This window comes from Fringilla coelebs, assembly GCF_963513975.1.
Source record: "Fringilla coelebs genome assembly, chromosome: 1".
NCBI classification, from domain to species: domain Eukaryota; kingdom Metazoa; phylum Chordata; class Aves; order Passeriformes; family Fringillidae; genus Fringilla; species Fringilla coelebs.
Genome location: NC_140028.1, coordinates 24,766,903 through 24,780,728, shown reverse-complemented (window position 1 = coordinate 24,780,728; position 13,826 = coordinate 24,766,903). Strand labels below are relative to the sequence as shown.

At 43.6% G+C, this 13,826-nt stretch overlaps 1 protein-coding gene across 1 annotated transcript; it reads right to left on the bottom strand.

Moving 5' to 3' along the window:
• Positions 1–214: 214 nt before the first annotated feature.
• On the bottom strand, positions 215–8,190 carry GEM (GTP binding protein overexpressed in skeletal muscle). The gene is made up of 5 exons (XM_084212269.1): positions 8,089–8,190; positions 6,032–6,374; positions 3,104–3,180; positions 2,419–2,623; positions 215–803 (listed from the first exon to the last, which is right to left on the bottom strand). Exons 2-5 carry the CDS (start codon positions 6,363–6,365, stop codon positions 526–528), a joined length of 894 nt encoding a protein of 297 aa, XP_084068395.1. The 5' UTR covers positions 6,366–6,374; positions 8,089–8,190; the 3' UTR covers positions 215–525.
• Between the last annotated feature and the right edge of the window lie 5,636 nt (positions 8,191–13,826).

The following is a 13,826-nucleotide window of genomic DNA, read 5'->3' as shown; positions in this document are numbered from 1 at the left end:
AAGAAAATATACCAAACAGATGTCTTTGTGGTTATTCTACAAAAATGCTTTTTTTTTTTCAGCTGTGGGTGCTCAAGCCTGACCAGCCAACTGACAAGGGACAAATCTCCAGTCAGTTCCTCAATTCTTTACACAGTTTTAAAAAAGAACTATTAATAGCAAGGAGAAAGAGTAAAGACAGTAGTATTCACTTCCCAAGTTATGGCATTTGAGGTTCTTACACTATTATCCAAAGGTGAGAGGAGAAAGAACAGGTCAGTTCCCAGCATAACTTTGGGTCATTCTGGTCTATACTTTTCTTTTAAAACTACTGACAAAAAAAAAAAAATCAGAAAAAAAAAACAAAAAAAAAAAGGAAGAGCTATTTCCATGCACTGTGCTGTTCTTATGCCAGCACATATCATCACAATCACAACTGTGAACCTAAGTCACTGGTAGCCCAATCTAATATAGATTGATTGATTGTCCTATGACAAAGTTAGATAGTGTCCGCAAAATGCCACAAGCTCTGGCAGAGTCCAGTTCTTAAAGTACTGATAGGTCATGGCAAGACTTGGACTTGAGTTTGAAGGCCATGTTCTTGTTGTTCTTGGCAACTATTTTGCCCCAAAACCGCCTGGCTTTCTTGGGGATGCTCTCTCTCCGTTTCTGTAGCGCCAGGCGCTTCTCGTTCTTTTCCTTGCTGTCCCTGCGGAGCCGGACCTGCCGCACGATGCCCTCGAAGAGCTCCTTCACGTTGTGCTGCACAGCTGCCGAGGTCTCGATGAACTTGCAGTCGAACACCACGGCGCAGGCTCGCCCCTCTGCAAAATGCCAAGGAGGACACGTCACAAGGGGTCCCGGGGCCCGGGGGGAGCAGGGACCAGCTGCCCTGTGCGGGGGAGTCAGAGCCGCCGGGGAACCCCTCAAGCCTGATATAGGCACAGATAAGTCTTTAATCACCTGCTGCTGCCTGCCAGCCCAGGATCCATCTGCCCTGTGTCACAGCTGCTTCCCAGAGGAAGAGGGGGGTGTATGGGTGGGGGGCTGGTAAATCCCCTCCCAGTAAAGCCCAGCCCGCGCTGCTGGCTGTGAAGGTAGCGCAGAATGATGGACGTGAGCCGAGCCGCTGAAGGCTGGGAGGCCAGCAATGCCTCAACACCACCTGGCCATCTGCAATGCAGGCTCCCTCAAGCTCATCATCAAGTACATCATCAAGTGATGATGGCACTCTCCAGGCATACAGCACAGCACTTTCCTCCTTCATGGACCACGGGTGTAAACCACAGCCTTGGAACTGTGGCAATTTCAGTGAGAACAGACACATGTACAAAACCCTTAATAAAGGGTGGCTATGGCTTTAGGGGTACATTTTAAATCATAGTTCTCAATTATATGAGCCTAAGCTAAACATGATAGCTGTCTTCCACACAAGCCAATTTCTGGCTTGCTGTGAATTCATTGCCAGGGCCATTGAAGTGACATGGATTCACCTGCCATCTTGCTAAAGAACTTTTAAGCTGGGCAAAGAAGAATGAGAAGGCAACCTGGGCACCCTATGAACCCCTCAGTTCAGGCTCTTCACTTGGGGCAGCTGTGACAGGAGCCAGAGGAACTGTGCACATCCACAAAGCAAAGAAAAAAGTCTAGCTCAACTGGGAAACAGAAGAGCAGAACAGCTGCAGAGAGAAAAAAATGCTAAGGAGAAGAACCCATGTTTCTGATGGGCCAAGATGAAAACATCTAATGCACGGCTGTGTACTACAGTGTGCCACCTCAGCCTCAGGGAAGACTCTCCAAGAAGATATTTTACTGGCTACAGATGTTGAGAGCCAGCAGCAGTGTTCCCAACAGTCTCTCCATTCCTATTTATGGGCTTAGTGGTTTTTCATTTGTGTGCAGCCAAGGGAAGGCTGATTTAGCATCCCAAAGCAAGGCAGTAAGGAGACCTCCTCTGAAAGGCTGCACAGTTCCTGCCCAGACTAGCAAAACAAAGATTGAGAGGGAATTTAATAAATGTCAGGGAGGACAGAGAACTGGTTATAAAGAGAATTATTGGCAGCAGAATAAAGGGGGCTAAACTTGTTATGCATAAACATGCATTGGGAATACAAAGGGTTTCCAGCTACCAGAGAAATCACATATTGCAGTGGTCTTACGCTAGGAGCTGGAATGGAAGAAATCCCATTTATGATGGTACTTAATAAATATAGAAAAGGGATCATCTGACATATAACAGTATTACCAAGGAAGGCTTAAGGACCTGGCAGACCCTTCCCAGTCCTCTGCCCACTGTTCCAGTCCTCTTTTATTATATTACTCTTTTATTGCCTAGTCCTGATCACAATGTACTCCCTCAGCCAGAGCACTGCAGTTTATCCAAAAGCTACTAGATGACTTTTAACATTTATCTCGGGTTTATGCTCATAATTTCCTTACCTGCCACTGAAACTTCACGGCACCTGACAAGGTCACTTTTGTTGCCAACCAAAATAATGGGGATATCTTCTTTCTGGCGTGCCCTGCGGAGCTGTATCCTGAGCTCAGAGGCCTTCTCAAAGCTGGCCCGGTCTGTGATGGAGTAGACGATCAAGTAGGCGTCTCCCACTTGCATGCAGTGGTCTCGAATCCATTCTCCCTCCCGCTGTTCAAATGAAATGGTCAGACATCGTTATGCCCAGAGCAGATTTTACTCAGAAAGTAAAACATCAGAGAATCCAAATGCATTCCTGCTGCAAACTGTAATGGGTATGGTTTGAATCACAGCTATACTACAAGTAATTCCAATGTGGTGATGGTATGAATACTTCACCACAAAGGAGGGCAAAAAATTGCCCCAGATAATTTATTGTGCTGGCTTTAGGCTGGAATGAAAATGGTCTGGAAAGAAAGCTTGAATGTTTTGTTTTATCATGAAAAAAATTAAGACTTGCACTTCTCAGGCTCACAGTGCAGAGCCATTAGGCATGCTTGCCTTGACGTGGGGTAGGGTTAATCCTATATCTTCCCTGATTCTGCTGTATGGAAACACCTATTTTCTTTCACAAAGGAAACTTGCTTTTTATATTAGCAGTTATTCAGATACACTTTCCCATCAGCATTTGACTAGAACAAATTAAAGTACCTTATTATCCCACATGTCGAGCAGTATAACAGTCGCACTTTCCCCATCCACCATCAGAGTTCTTTCATACGTGTCTTCTGGAAAGGAAAGCAGAAAGGTTGGTGATATATTATTGGGTTTCATCATATACATAAAAAAATCCAAGTTGTTGAATGTGGGGTGTTTGTTCACAGAGTTATTGAGCCAAATTTTAGGCCGGCTCACATCCAGTTCTTTCCTCATTTCCATCTGCACTGAATCTGCAGTCTGTTCATTCTTGGTTGCCTTACTTTCCATGATAGATGAAAGATCAGGAAACAAAATGTTCATTATTTTGGCTGATAGTCTCTTTATCTTCTGTGGGAGAGAGAAAATAGAACCCGTGGAAGAAATAACCAAAGGCTGAACATTTGCCCCATGGGAGCAGCAGAGTCCAGCAAGGCTGAGTAATGGAAAATATTTGCTTTCGCTTTAGCATGGACAATTTACGGGTGAACAGTCACTGCTGCTGAGAGCAATACAGCTAACAGCCCACCAAGTGAGGAGACAGGGTGTTGTGAGACAACAGCTGTTGAGCTGAGATTGAGACTTCAGTTGCATGTTCTCTCCCATTACACAGTTTCCCATATCACCTTTGATGTGAAATAGCAGAAAAAGGGGGACATTAGGATGAGCAGTGAGAAGTCTGGACCCATATCTAATCTCACACTAGTGGCTAGTAAAAAAAAAAAAAGAAACCCGTCTTAAGGTACTGCAGCATTTAAAGGATCTGTCCCAACCACACTTGTAGATGGGGTTGTGTCTAACCTGTGCCTCATAAGACTTCTGCTGTGCACTGATGAAGTGAACTTTCCCCTAAATTGTAATCAGAGCCTTTCCTCAGAGCTAGGGATCCACATACCAGTTAAAGAATAAGCCAAAAATATTACACATTTAAAATAAAGTCAAATGGGGCCATGCTTAAAATGTCAAGACTAAAAAGACAGAGCTAATCACTAGGAGTGGTTTCCCTTGAGGTCCCAAGAGTATGAGGCTTGTGTTGATGAGTTAGCTTCATCTTACAGTCAGTAGCAAAGTCTCTCCATAAAAGCAGCTCTACTCCTCTATAAGCTGGCTACCCTGAAACTATCCTCTCATGTAATTAAATTTCCAGTGTGTAAGCTAAAGTTCCAGTTTGCAAAGCTAAAGTAAATAGTTCCTTTAAGAAACTGAGCATCTGTGTGAGAACAAGCTCCATGCACTCCAGAGGACAAAATCCAGAAGACTCCTTCTGCACTGCATTACATATAGAAAAGCTACAAATGCATAATCATACTCCTTGAAAATACAATGCCTAAGTAGTCATAGTCAGCACTCATTTGCACCTTGGTCAGTCCTAAGGAACTTCCATAGAATATAAAACACACTGAAAGAGAGTTCCTTTCATGCTGTTTTTGAAGCTGACAATAAAAAAAGAGAGATAACGACAGCAAGACTTCCAATTATCCCTTCAGAGCTGGCCTTGAAAATCTGTCACTGCTATACTCCAAGCAATGTTGCTGGGAGTGTAATGGAAAGAGGAAACCACATGGCTTCACATGAGGGAAGAGAAAATTGCCTGATAGGGGTTTTGCCTGATAGGGCAAAGCAAATCAGCTGCACTTCCTGATGGCTTGTCCAAGGATCCTGCTCTACTTCAGTCATTTAGCAAACAGAAAACTTTTATCAGAGATACTCCAGGCTGAGGAGACGGTCGAAATATGGAAAAAGTTGATGGCAGAAGCTGAAGGCAGAGCCTAAAATCAGTGAATTTCAAATCCCCCAAAGGCACAAATCTCTGTGTCCCCAGTCTGAGACAGCAAGTAAGGGAAGTGTGGGTCTGACCTTCCTGATACTGGGCTTTTTTAAATCCTGGGCAAACCTTCCCCTAACTGGAGAGTTAAACACACAAAAAAGAAGCTGTCCTGCCTATGCCCCACTGAAGGCTGGAAGAGAAGCCCAGAAAGCACTGGCAACCATCACACCAAGGGAATAGAGGCAGGAGACAAAGGGGAGAGACAAAGAAAGCCCTGCACAGTGACAAACAAAATCCAGCAGCAAACTGCATGTCCCCTGAAAGCAGCAACAACTACAGCCGATTCCCGTGGCAGCACAACCCTTCCACATCAACATCTTGCACACAGCATAGCTCAGGACTTGCTGCTACAGCTTCACCTTCAGCATGGTCTGATCTTTGAGGTTAAAGAGCACTTTGCAGTGCTAAACAAAGCAAGAGGGGAAGCATCAAAGAGAACCCTACAGCTTGTGTCTTTCCACCAACAGGCAACAGGACTTCTCCTACTCTGTTGAAGGACCTATATCTTTTTTCCTTCTGGAGGAGTCCATACTGTGCAAATAACATGAAAAAAAGGTTTTTACTCAAAATTTCATATATTTTACTCAAAGTCCATACAGCCTGTACTAAAGCAATGTGTTTATACAGAAAGGCTGAGATGACTTCTAATGGCAAATACTTTTTCTTTATATATGATTTTAAAGTATTTAATTCTTGTAAATCATGAGGACCTTCAGTTTTTTCCTCTCCCACAAGGAAAGCTGGAGTCAGCCCTGTGATGGCAGTGGTGACACAAATGTTGGACCAGCACGAAAGCTGAAGCAGACTCTTGTGTACCATCATCTCAGGTAGGAATGAGGCATTTTCCAACAGGTATTTTGGAATGAATTAGCATGGGAATCTGGCTTGCTCTCTTTCAGTGGCTTTCAATCATTGTTGGAGAGTATCTTACTCATCTTATTTTGCATTTTTGTTTTCTTAAAGAATTTGCTTGAATTCAATCAGTTTTGATACTCACACCCAATCACTTGTTACTTCTGGTTTACAATTAATGGCCTCTCTCTTTTTCTGTGCCAACTACCACAGGCAGAGCTGACTGCAAGCAAACACCAACACCCCAGGACACAATTACCTACCTCCCAGCACCTCACAGTCACTGTCAATGCTGTCGTGCACCCCTGCAAAGATGTTGGCCAGCGAGGACTTGCCCACGCCGTGCTCCCCGATCAGCACCACGCGGTAGCAGCTGCTGCCAGACTCGGAGGAGATGACGGAGTCGGATGACTCCGAGGACCAGCTCCTCCTGTAATATTCATCAGGGCTGATGGTGTATCGTTTCTGTGGGTTGTACTCGTTGGAGTCTTTCTGGACCAGCAGGTTCTTGCCATCAGCAGGGATGCTCCATCGCTGCTGCTGCTGGTGCAGACTGCTGTTGTGGGTGCGACGCATGGTAACGTTGTTGAGAGTCATTTTTAACCCCTAGTGAAAAACAGGGAAATCACAAATGTTACCCACAAAATATTTAGAAATGCTCTCTTACTAGCTTCGAGGGGCCACATGATGCTCCTCTGTAGGTACCTAATATGTGAGAAAAGAAAAATTAGCCTTTCTGCACTCTAGTGTACTTGGTGGTGCACAAAGAAATATTTTAGTTATTAGCTAGTGAGAGAGAGCCTGTTTCCCAGGGATAATACCACCCTCACATGCTAAATCCTGTCTTGTTCTTGCTAGCCTTTACTAGCTCCTGGCTGTGCTGGGTGCAGCCCAGTCTGGAAAGAGGGAGGCATTGCTGTGTCCCAGGAGGAGAAGGAGGGGACAGTGCTCAGCACACCGGTCCTACACAGCCCCTGCAGCCCTGCCGAGAGACTGCTGTGCTGCAGGCAATGTTCACCTCCTTTGGGCATCACTGGGGACAAACAGGGACACTGGTCTGACTTGCCTCCACCTGAGGGTGCAGCATCTTTCTCATGGACTCAGTTGGGAGCTGAAACTCTTGGGAAAGCAATAAGGCATCATTCACTGCACTCTTGAGACAACCCTGGTACAAAAAGTCATGCAAGTAAGTCTTGCTGTGATGGGGTGGGTTTAGGTCTTGTCTGTGGCCAGGTAAACAAAGAATGATTTGGCCTCAGACTAATTTTTTGGCTGGTAAGAGGGAGAATGTAGTGAAATCCAACAGCTTTTCTAAGGGGGTACAAGTCATAGCTTCTACAGGAGATACAACTGGAAGAAAAGGCTCATTAATTTAGAGATATTAAATCAATAACTTCATTACTGCACAATTAATTAGATAGGTTCACTCTTCTTACATAAGCATAGCTCTTAATTACATTTTACTCAACAAACTCTATTTTGCCTTGCTTGGAGGCAGAGAAGAGTGATGTCATTCTCAGGCCAATACCTACCATTTTTAGGAAAGTTACTTTAATGCATTCCAGCTCCCAAAGTGACCATTATTTAGACATTTTCATTTTTTGCCCTATAGCTGATGTTTTTCAGCTCTCTCCTCCATATCAGTAAATAGGATAATTGCCCATAAAATTCACCCAACCACTTTCAAACCTCAATAATAGGTCATGAACAATAAAAAGAACAGTAAAGCAACATGTACAAATTGCTATTCTTCTTCATACAAAACTGTCTGAAAACTTCTGTGAATAAATTCCCAGCAGGACCTAGGACAAATATATAGACAAAGCACTGTCTGAATTTACTACAGAATACACAATATTTTCTCTTTGATGTGCAGTACTTTGGGGCAAAAGGCGATCATTTTCACGGTCCTAGTCACAGTAACTTTGTCAGCAAGAAATACATCTAAAGAAAAAATCACACACTATGCAAAGGCTTCTTCACAAACAAAACTAAATATTTACTGTGGCTGAATTCTAAAATGCACTTTTTCCTTGCAGTATGCCCATTGAAAAGACCAGATGAAAAAAGCCAGATCTGATTCAAACGACAGAGAGTAACTCACAACCTGCAACCAGCAGTCACTCACAAAACCATCACAAACACAAACATTTTACAATTCTGCCTCTAACTAATTGACATCCCTCATTATGAAAAGCCAAACGAGTCCCTGCCACACACTGTGCTCCAAGCTCAAACTGGTTTTGCTACCCCATACTGCATTTAGCTGCCTGGGTCTCCAGCACCTCCAGGAAAAGACTGGGTCCAAATGCACTCTTACTTGTGCCAGGCTCCCGCAACCAGAGCAGTCCTTTGTTCCCTGCCCTCCTCTCTCGCTGGGCTGTGGCACACTGAGCAGCTCTGCCGAAGTAAATCCTCCCCTGCTCTGGGACTGCCTCTTTAATTCTTTCTCAGCAAACCTGGTTTATATTAAGCCCATCTGATCAGAGACAGGGCTTTTCCGTGACGTGGCTGGCCTTTCCATACAACAGCCAGCCCCCAGCTGGGGGAAAGCAGACATGCAGAAGAGAAAAACTTGCAAACAATCTCAAAAGACTTACTCAAAATCATGTGATTGTTTTAATGTTGCCAGTAAAATAAACACTTTTGGTTCTTGCATGATGGAAACAGGAAAGTGGAACAAAAATAAATAATACATGTCATTTAGCCTCAGAGAGCTTCTAATTCAAATGTTGTCAAAATTAATGATGATTTAAAATTTACCTAAGCTTATTTAATGCGTGAAATTCTGGAAATATATTGTGTATCTGTTCTCTGTCTGCAAAACACACTTAACCCCCTGCTGGACAAAACATTTCTCTGGAATAAAATATCTGAATGTTATTTTGAAATTTTTTAGAAGTAAGAATATTATTCTAGGGGCTTTGTTGGGGGTTCCTTTATTTCTTTGTTTTTAAAGCTCCAATATTAATAAACTTGTTATTCTCTGTCAGCCTCCAAGTGACTGCACCCAGTCTCCTGAACTGCATAACCGTCTCTCTCTCACTTCTGCTTCAATATTTTACTACCAAGGGCTTGAAAAGACATCCAGCTATGAATTCACTGTTACTGCAGCTGGATGTTGGCAAAGATGCATCAGAACACACAAAGTCTGCACAAAGTCCCACAGTGTTGACACTGTGTACAGGAACAATCACTATATAGTGTACATGCCACAAACCCAGGGCTGGTCCTTAAATTTTTATAGACTCATAGCTGATTGGCAGAAGAAATTTTGCCAGAAGGCAAGAAATCCAAACCTGTTGAAACTTGTAACAACATACTTCTTCATTAGCAAAGGAGGAGTAGGAAACCGTGACAGAACCACTTGCTAGGGCTACCACAATTTTATATAAGAATACACAAACCCTGTAGTCAGGTCCCAATTATCCAGACTCTGGATTAAATATAATGAGGTCCCACAGCTTTCTTTTATACTTCCATATTTACATATTATATTTACATTTATATTTACAATCTCCTGGTCCCCTGAATCTAATAGGACAAGTTCTTCTCCTAGAAAGTCTGAACAGCTTTGGTTTTAAACAGGGGGAATAATTTCTTTTCCATGCTACAGGGAAGCAAATCTTTAACTGACAATGTACCTTTATTGAAGGGAACACTGATGTGCAGGAAACATCTCTTGTTAACACTGCAATTGAAATCTCTTGCTTTGCTTCCCCTTTGGCTTTATCCCATTCCTGTGTCTTTCACGAGGGTTTTCAGGGATCTCCTGAGCCATTCTCAAATTTTAAAAGCCTAAAGCTTTTCCCAAAGTAATAGGTACTCATCAATGTACGTGAAAATTATGCAGCTCTACCAAGGGTAGAATTGAGCAAAAATTTGCCCTGATTTTCTTTCACATGTACTTCAGTGCTTGGCAGCAGCTAAACTAGCCCCAGGTCCTGCATCTTCACCTCCCCATCTCTTACTCATCAGGCTCTGGGCCTGTGCTGCTGAGTGATAATCCCAAAGAGCACAAAGTGCCACATCCCTCTGTGTAGGTTGTACAGAGGGGCTTGTATTACTTACTGCACAAAATATAACGACATCTTTATCCAGGAATGTTTGTGGCATGGACAGTACTTTGCAAAAATACCTTGCCTGTTGCCATACCCAACTGTAGTTGCTTGTTTTTGAAACATGCTGGAAACCATGAAGGTGAGTGGGTGGTTGGAGTACCACCCTCAGCTCTCTGTAAGTTATCTGTAATTTGTCACCGCTGAGTAAAAAAGCAAAACCTGTCCCCTGCAGGACTGGAGAGATTTATGGCCAGAGTGATTGCAGCAGAACTGCAGGCTCTAGTGTCTCACCCAAATGTTTAACATATATCACAGCAGAAAGTGCAGACAGAAGAAATAACCCAAAGTCAGAAAAGCCTTTGTGTTTAGTTGTAGTTACTGTTAGATTGGGAATTGCTAGGTGTCATCTTTCATATTCTCTTCCTAAAATTCAAGACAGACAAAGAAAACACATCTCTCCAGAACCACACAATATATCCCTTCCCTAAAACCATCCAGAAGAGTTGTCCCAACATGGCATGAAGTGCTTGTACTTGGGGAACTTGCACATGTGTTTTCCTTTGTACTGTCTCTTCTGAGCCTGCTCTGGTTCTCCAACTGGACAATTAACTCTCCAGATCCCGTTCTGCACTGCACACCCACAGGATGTGGCGTTGTTGCTCCTCAGGGAACGCCATCAGCACTCATGAGCTTCCCTCACTCTACCTGTGGGGGAAACATTTTCTTAACTGCTTTTAAAGCTGGGGAGAGATGCAGTCTTTTTAGCCTCTGGGTACTTACAAGGCGTAACAGCAGGTTAATTACTGAAATATATGAACTCAGTCCTTCTCAGGGACAAAAACAATCCCACAGATTGATGGAGACTGGTACAGTCCTGGCCTGTTCAGCCCTTTTGCACTCTTTGCTGGTCAACACTTTGCAAGTCTCGTGCCTGCCCAAGACACAAGTACGAGAAGAGACAAACCATAAGGCCAGGGCTGTCGCAAAGCACACGAGTGCTTGAACGTAACTGCCTGCTGCAATACCAAAAGTCAGAGCCTTTGGTTTTCTTCCATCTTATCCACTCTCCATTTCATTAATCACATCTTAAAGGAATTCTCCCTGCAGCCAGGATGAAGTAAACATTGCAGAGTAGCGGCTCTGCAATCCTTCCCCAGCCAATTACAATTAGACCAGGTGATGCCCAGAGCAATTAGGCAGAAATTTTCCATTGGATATAAAAGCAGTGCTTTTTAGCTGACACTTAATTAGCCAGTTTGAATTTATGTATATGGTGGCAAAAGTAGTTCCTCAAACCTTCTGGTGTAAGGGTTATCCACAGAGTGGACATAAATCATCTCGGAGCGGGAGGGAAATTCAAGGGAGGAAAAAAATGTTTAAAAAAGCAGGAAAAACAAAATTCAGATTTCTTTCAATGAAAACTGAATGCAGCATGTTTGAAAGTGCACTTTCTCCCTATACATCCAACAGAGAAGTTCACCTTCATCTTTCCCCTCAGAAGGCCTGACTTAGTAGACTTTGTTCCCAACAGTGAGTTGCCAGCACAGGCAATGAATGAGGTCTGCCTCTCCTCCAGACCATTGTGGCATTTCACATTTTGCTCTGCTTCTCACATCTGGCAGTGCTGGCAGGCCCCTGGCTATTCTCAGCCCTACCAACAACAGCAGCTATGGACAGAAATTAATTGGGTGCTGGGCTGGGTAGTGCTGGACGCAGTGGGAGCGCCCACAGTCACTGCATGCCCTCCCTAGGGAAGCTGCTCCATTGTCACCATTCATTCCTACTGCACAGGCTGCCACAGGCAGCTTGGTGAGCAAATGTAGAACAAAAGGCAAAAATAGATGTGGGATGAAGCAGCACTGGGCCCACAGCAGTGGGACCATTGGATTACTTACACCACCTTATGTCCACAGCTTTGCCCTTTCCGATCCCAATTCACATCCAATGACTTGGTGGGAAGTTTCATACTGACTGAAAAGGTACAAGGGATCAAACACTCTGAGACTGGGATGTATGAGGCAGGGAAATGAAGGATTATATGCCTTAAATAAAATACTGAGGGTCTTAAGAGGGGGACAGGGCAGGGAAAGACACTGAGAAATTAGGGAATAATAAAACATTGATTTATTTTAAGGGACGCAATCAGAAGCTCCTGAAAGTGCCAGCATCCAATCTAAAAAATAGTTATTGCTCTTTTCAGTGGAGTAGATTTGGTAGGCCCTGCTCCTAGAGTTGCTTGCAGGTAGTACTGGATTTGTTCCACCAGCTCCTTTCCTTCCACATCACGGCAGCACTTCTACAATTCTTTAACTGAGCACTAAAAGTAGAACATGACCCTTTGGTGATGGGCCCAAGGATAGGGAAGAAGCACTGATCTGCACAAGTTAGCTGTAAAAGCCAGCATTAGAGTTCTCAGGGAATAGGATTGCCTTTAATCAGCTGACTCATTGGAGAACCTCTTATTAGTCTATTACTTGCAGATAATCTGGATTCTGATGTACCAAAAGGAACGTGTGTTCTATATCTGTGCACTGCAGAGCTCTGTTGACTATAACCGGTGTCCAAAGGTATTTTCCCCGTTAATGCATTAAGCCAGCACAGTTGGAAGAGTCAGCAGAAAATGAGAAATGAGCAGCCAGGGGAAGCAATGCAGCTCAGTTCATAATAAAATAAAAGTTTTTTTTTTTCTAGTTAACTGAAAAGAAATTCAAACAACTGTCAGCTTTGAGGGGAGAAAAAAGAGCAATGACCAAGGGTAAATGGCAAAACTGGATTATTTCAGTAAGAGTTACTTAGCAAAAGGACTGCCTTTTTCCCACTCTTGCACTCAATGACGTTAATGAGTTCTGCCAATAATTGTCCAGGGAATGGGATTAAGTCATATATGGCATAAATAAATGTGCTTTTCAATGCAAATTTTAAAAAATAGTAATATACTAATTATAGTAGGATGTGAGCTAGCCATAAATGTTCTTCAAATACTGAGCTAAAAAAACCCTTTAGATGAATGGCACCAGCACAGAAGATTTTTTGGTAGCTGGGATCCTTGTAGTATGCCACAGTCCTCAGTGCAATCACGTTCAGCAGCCACTGTGTCAATTGCAGCTACAGAATTCATAGAATTTTACCCCTTGATTTTACACCACTAAGTGAAGACAGTAATTTAACAATAGGCAACTGCTGCATCAGCAAACCATAGTTTGGAAACTTCAGCAGAGCAATGATCTTATTCTGATCTTCAGACCTATTGAAGGGAGATCCAGAAAAAAGTCTTTGCTCCAAATGTAATTTCTTCTTTACTGTGCTTTCCAAGACTCTTACACTGAGTGCAGCCAACAATAATTATCAATACCCAGGCATACTCACACAGAAATACAAAGGAAGCCAATAAGAAGCAAATCTACTTTAAAAATATTCCACGTGTTGGCCAGATCTTGACTTTCAGATCCTGGTTGCATTTATCTACACAACAAGCCATCGTGGGATGGCAAGAGAGCGCCACTGAGCTCTCTGACACACCTTGGCTTGCAAAACACCTTCTCTTTTGCATAATCAAAAAATGTTTTGGACTCGTTGTCTGAGTGGAGGAGTCCCACTTCTGGGTCAAGGCTGACACGGGCAGGGTGGAGCAGCCCTGGGAGGATGGGCAGGGCTGTGGGTGTCTTCAGGACCCCAACCCCCACGTGGTGCACTCCTTGAGGACAGGTGGTGGCACATGGTTGAGGCAGAGCTGAGTTTGCTTTGGCTGGTTCAGTCCAGGCCACACCATTTGCACCAGGAGAAAAGTGTCGGGCTAAAACACATCACACAAAACACATGGCAATGCTAGACCAGCTCTTCCTTCAAAACATTGGGTCACAGCTGGGGTGTGGTGTCTGGGTGTCATATCCTTCCCCAGCTCTCTTCATTGTGCAGTCAACCAGCAGTAACAAACCACAGCTAAATATGGTCTTGGAGGGAGCTCTGACCTCTCCCGTTTACAGTATCGTCCACCCAG

Excerpts from the sequence above, each read along its gene's own strand:
- GEM (XM_084212269.1), bottom strand. The coding sequence starts at position 6,365 with ATGACTCTCAACAACGTTACCATGCGTCGCACCCACAACAGCAGTCTG. Across the intron at positions 3,181-6,031 it reads TGACTGTGAGGTGCTGGGAG|AAGACACGTATGAAAGAACT; the intron begins GTAGGTAATTGT and ends TTTCCTTTCCAG. Across the intron at positions 2,624-3,103 it reads TCGACATGTGGGATAATAAG|CGGGAGGGAGAATGGATTCG; the intron begins GTACTTTAATTT and ends TCATTTGAACAG.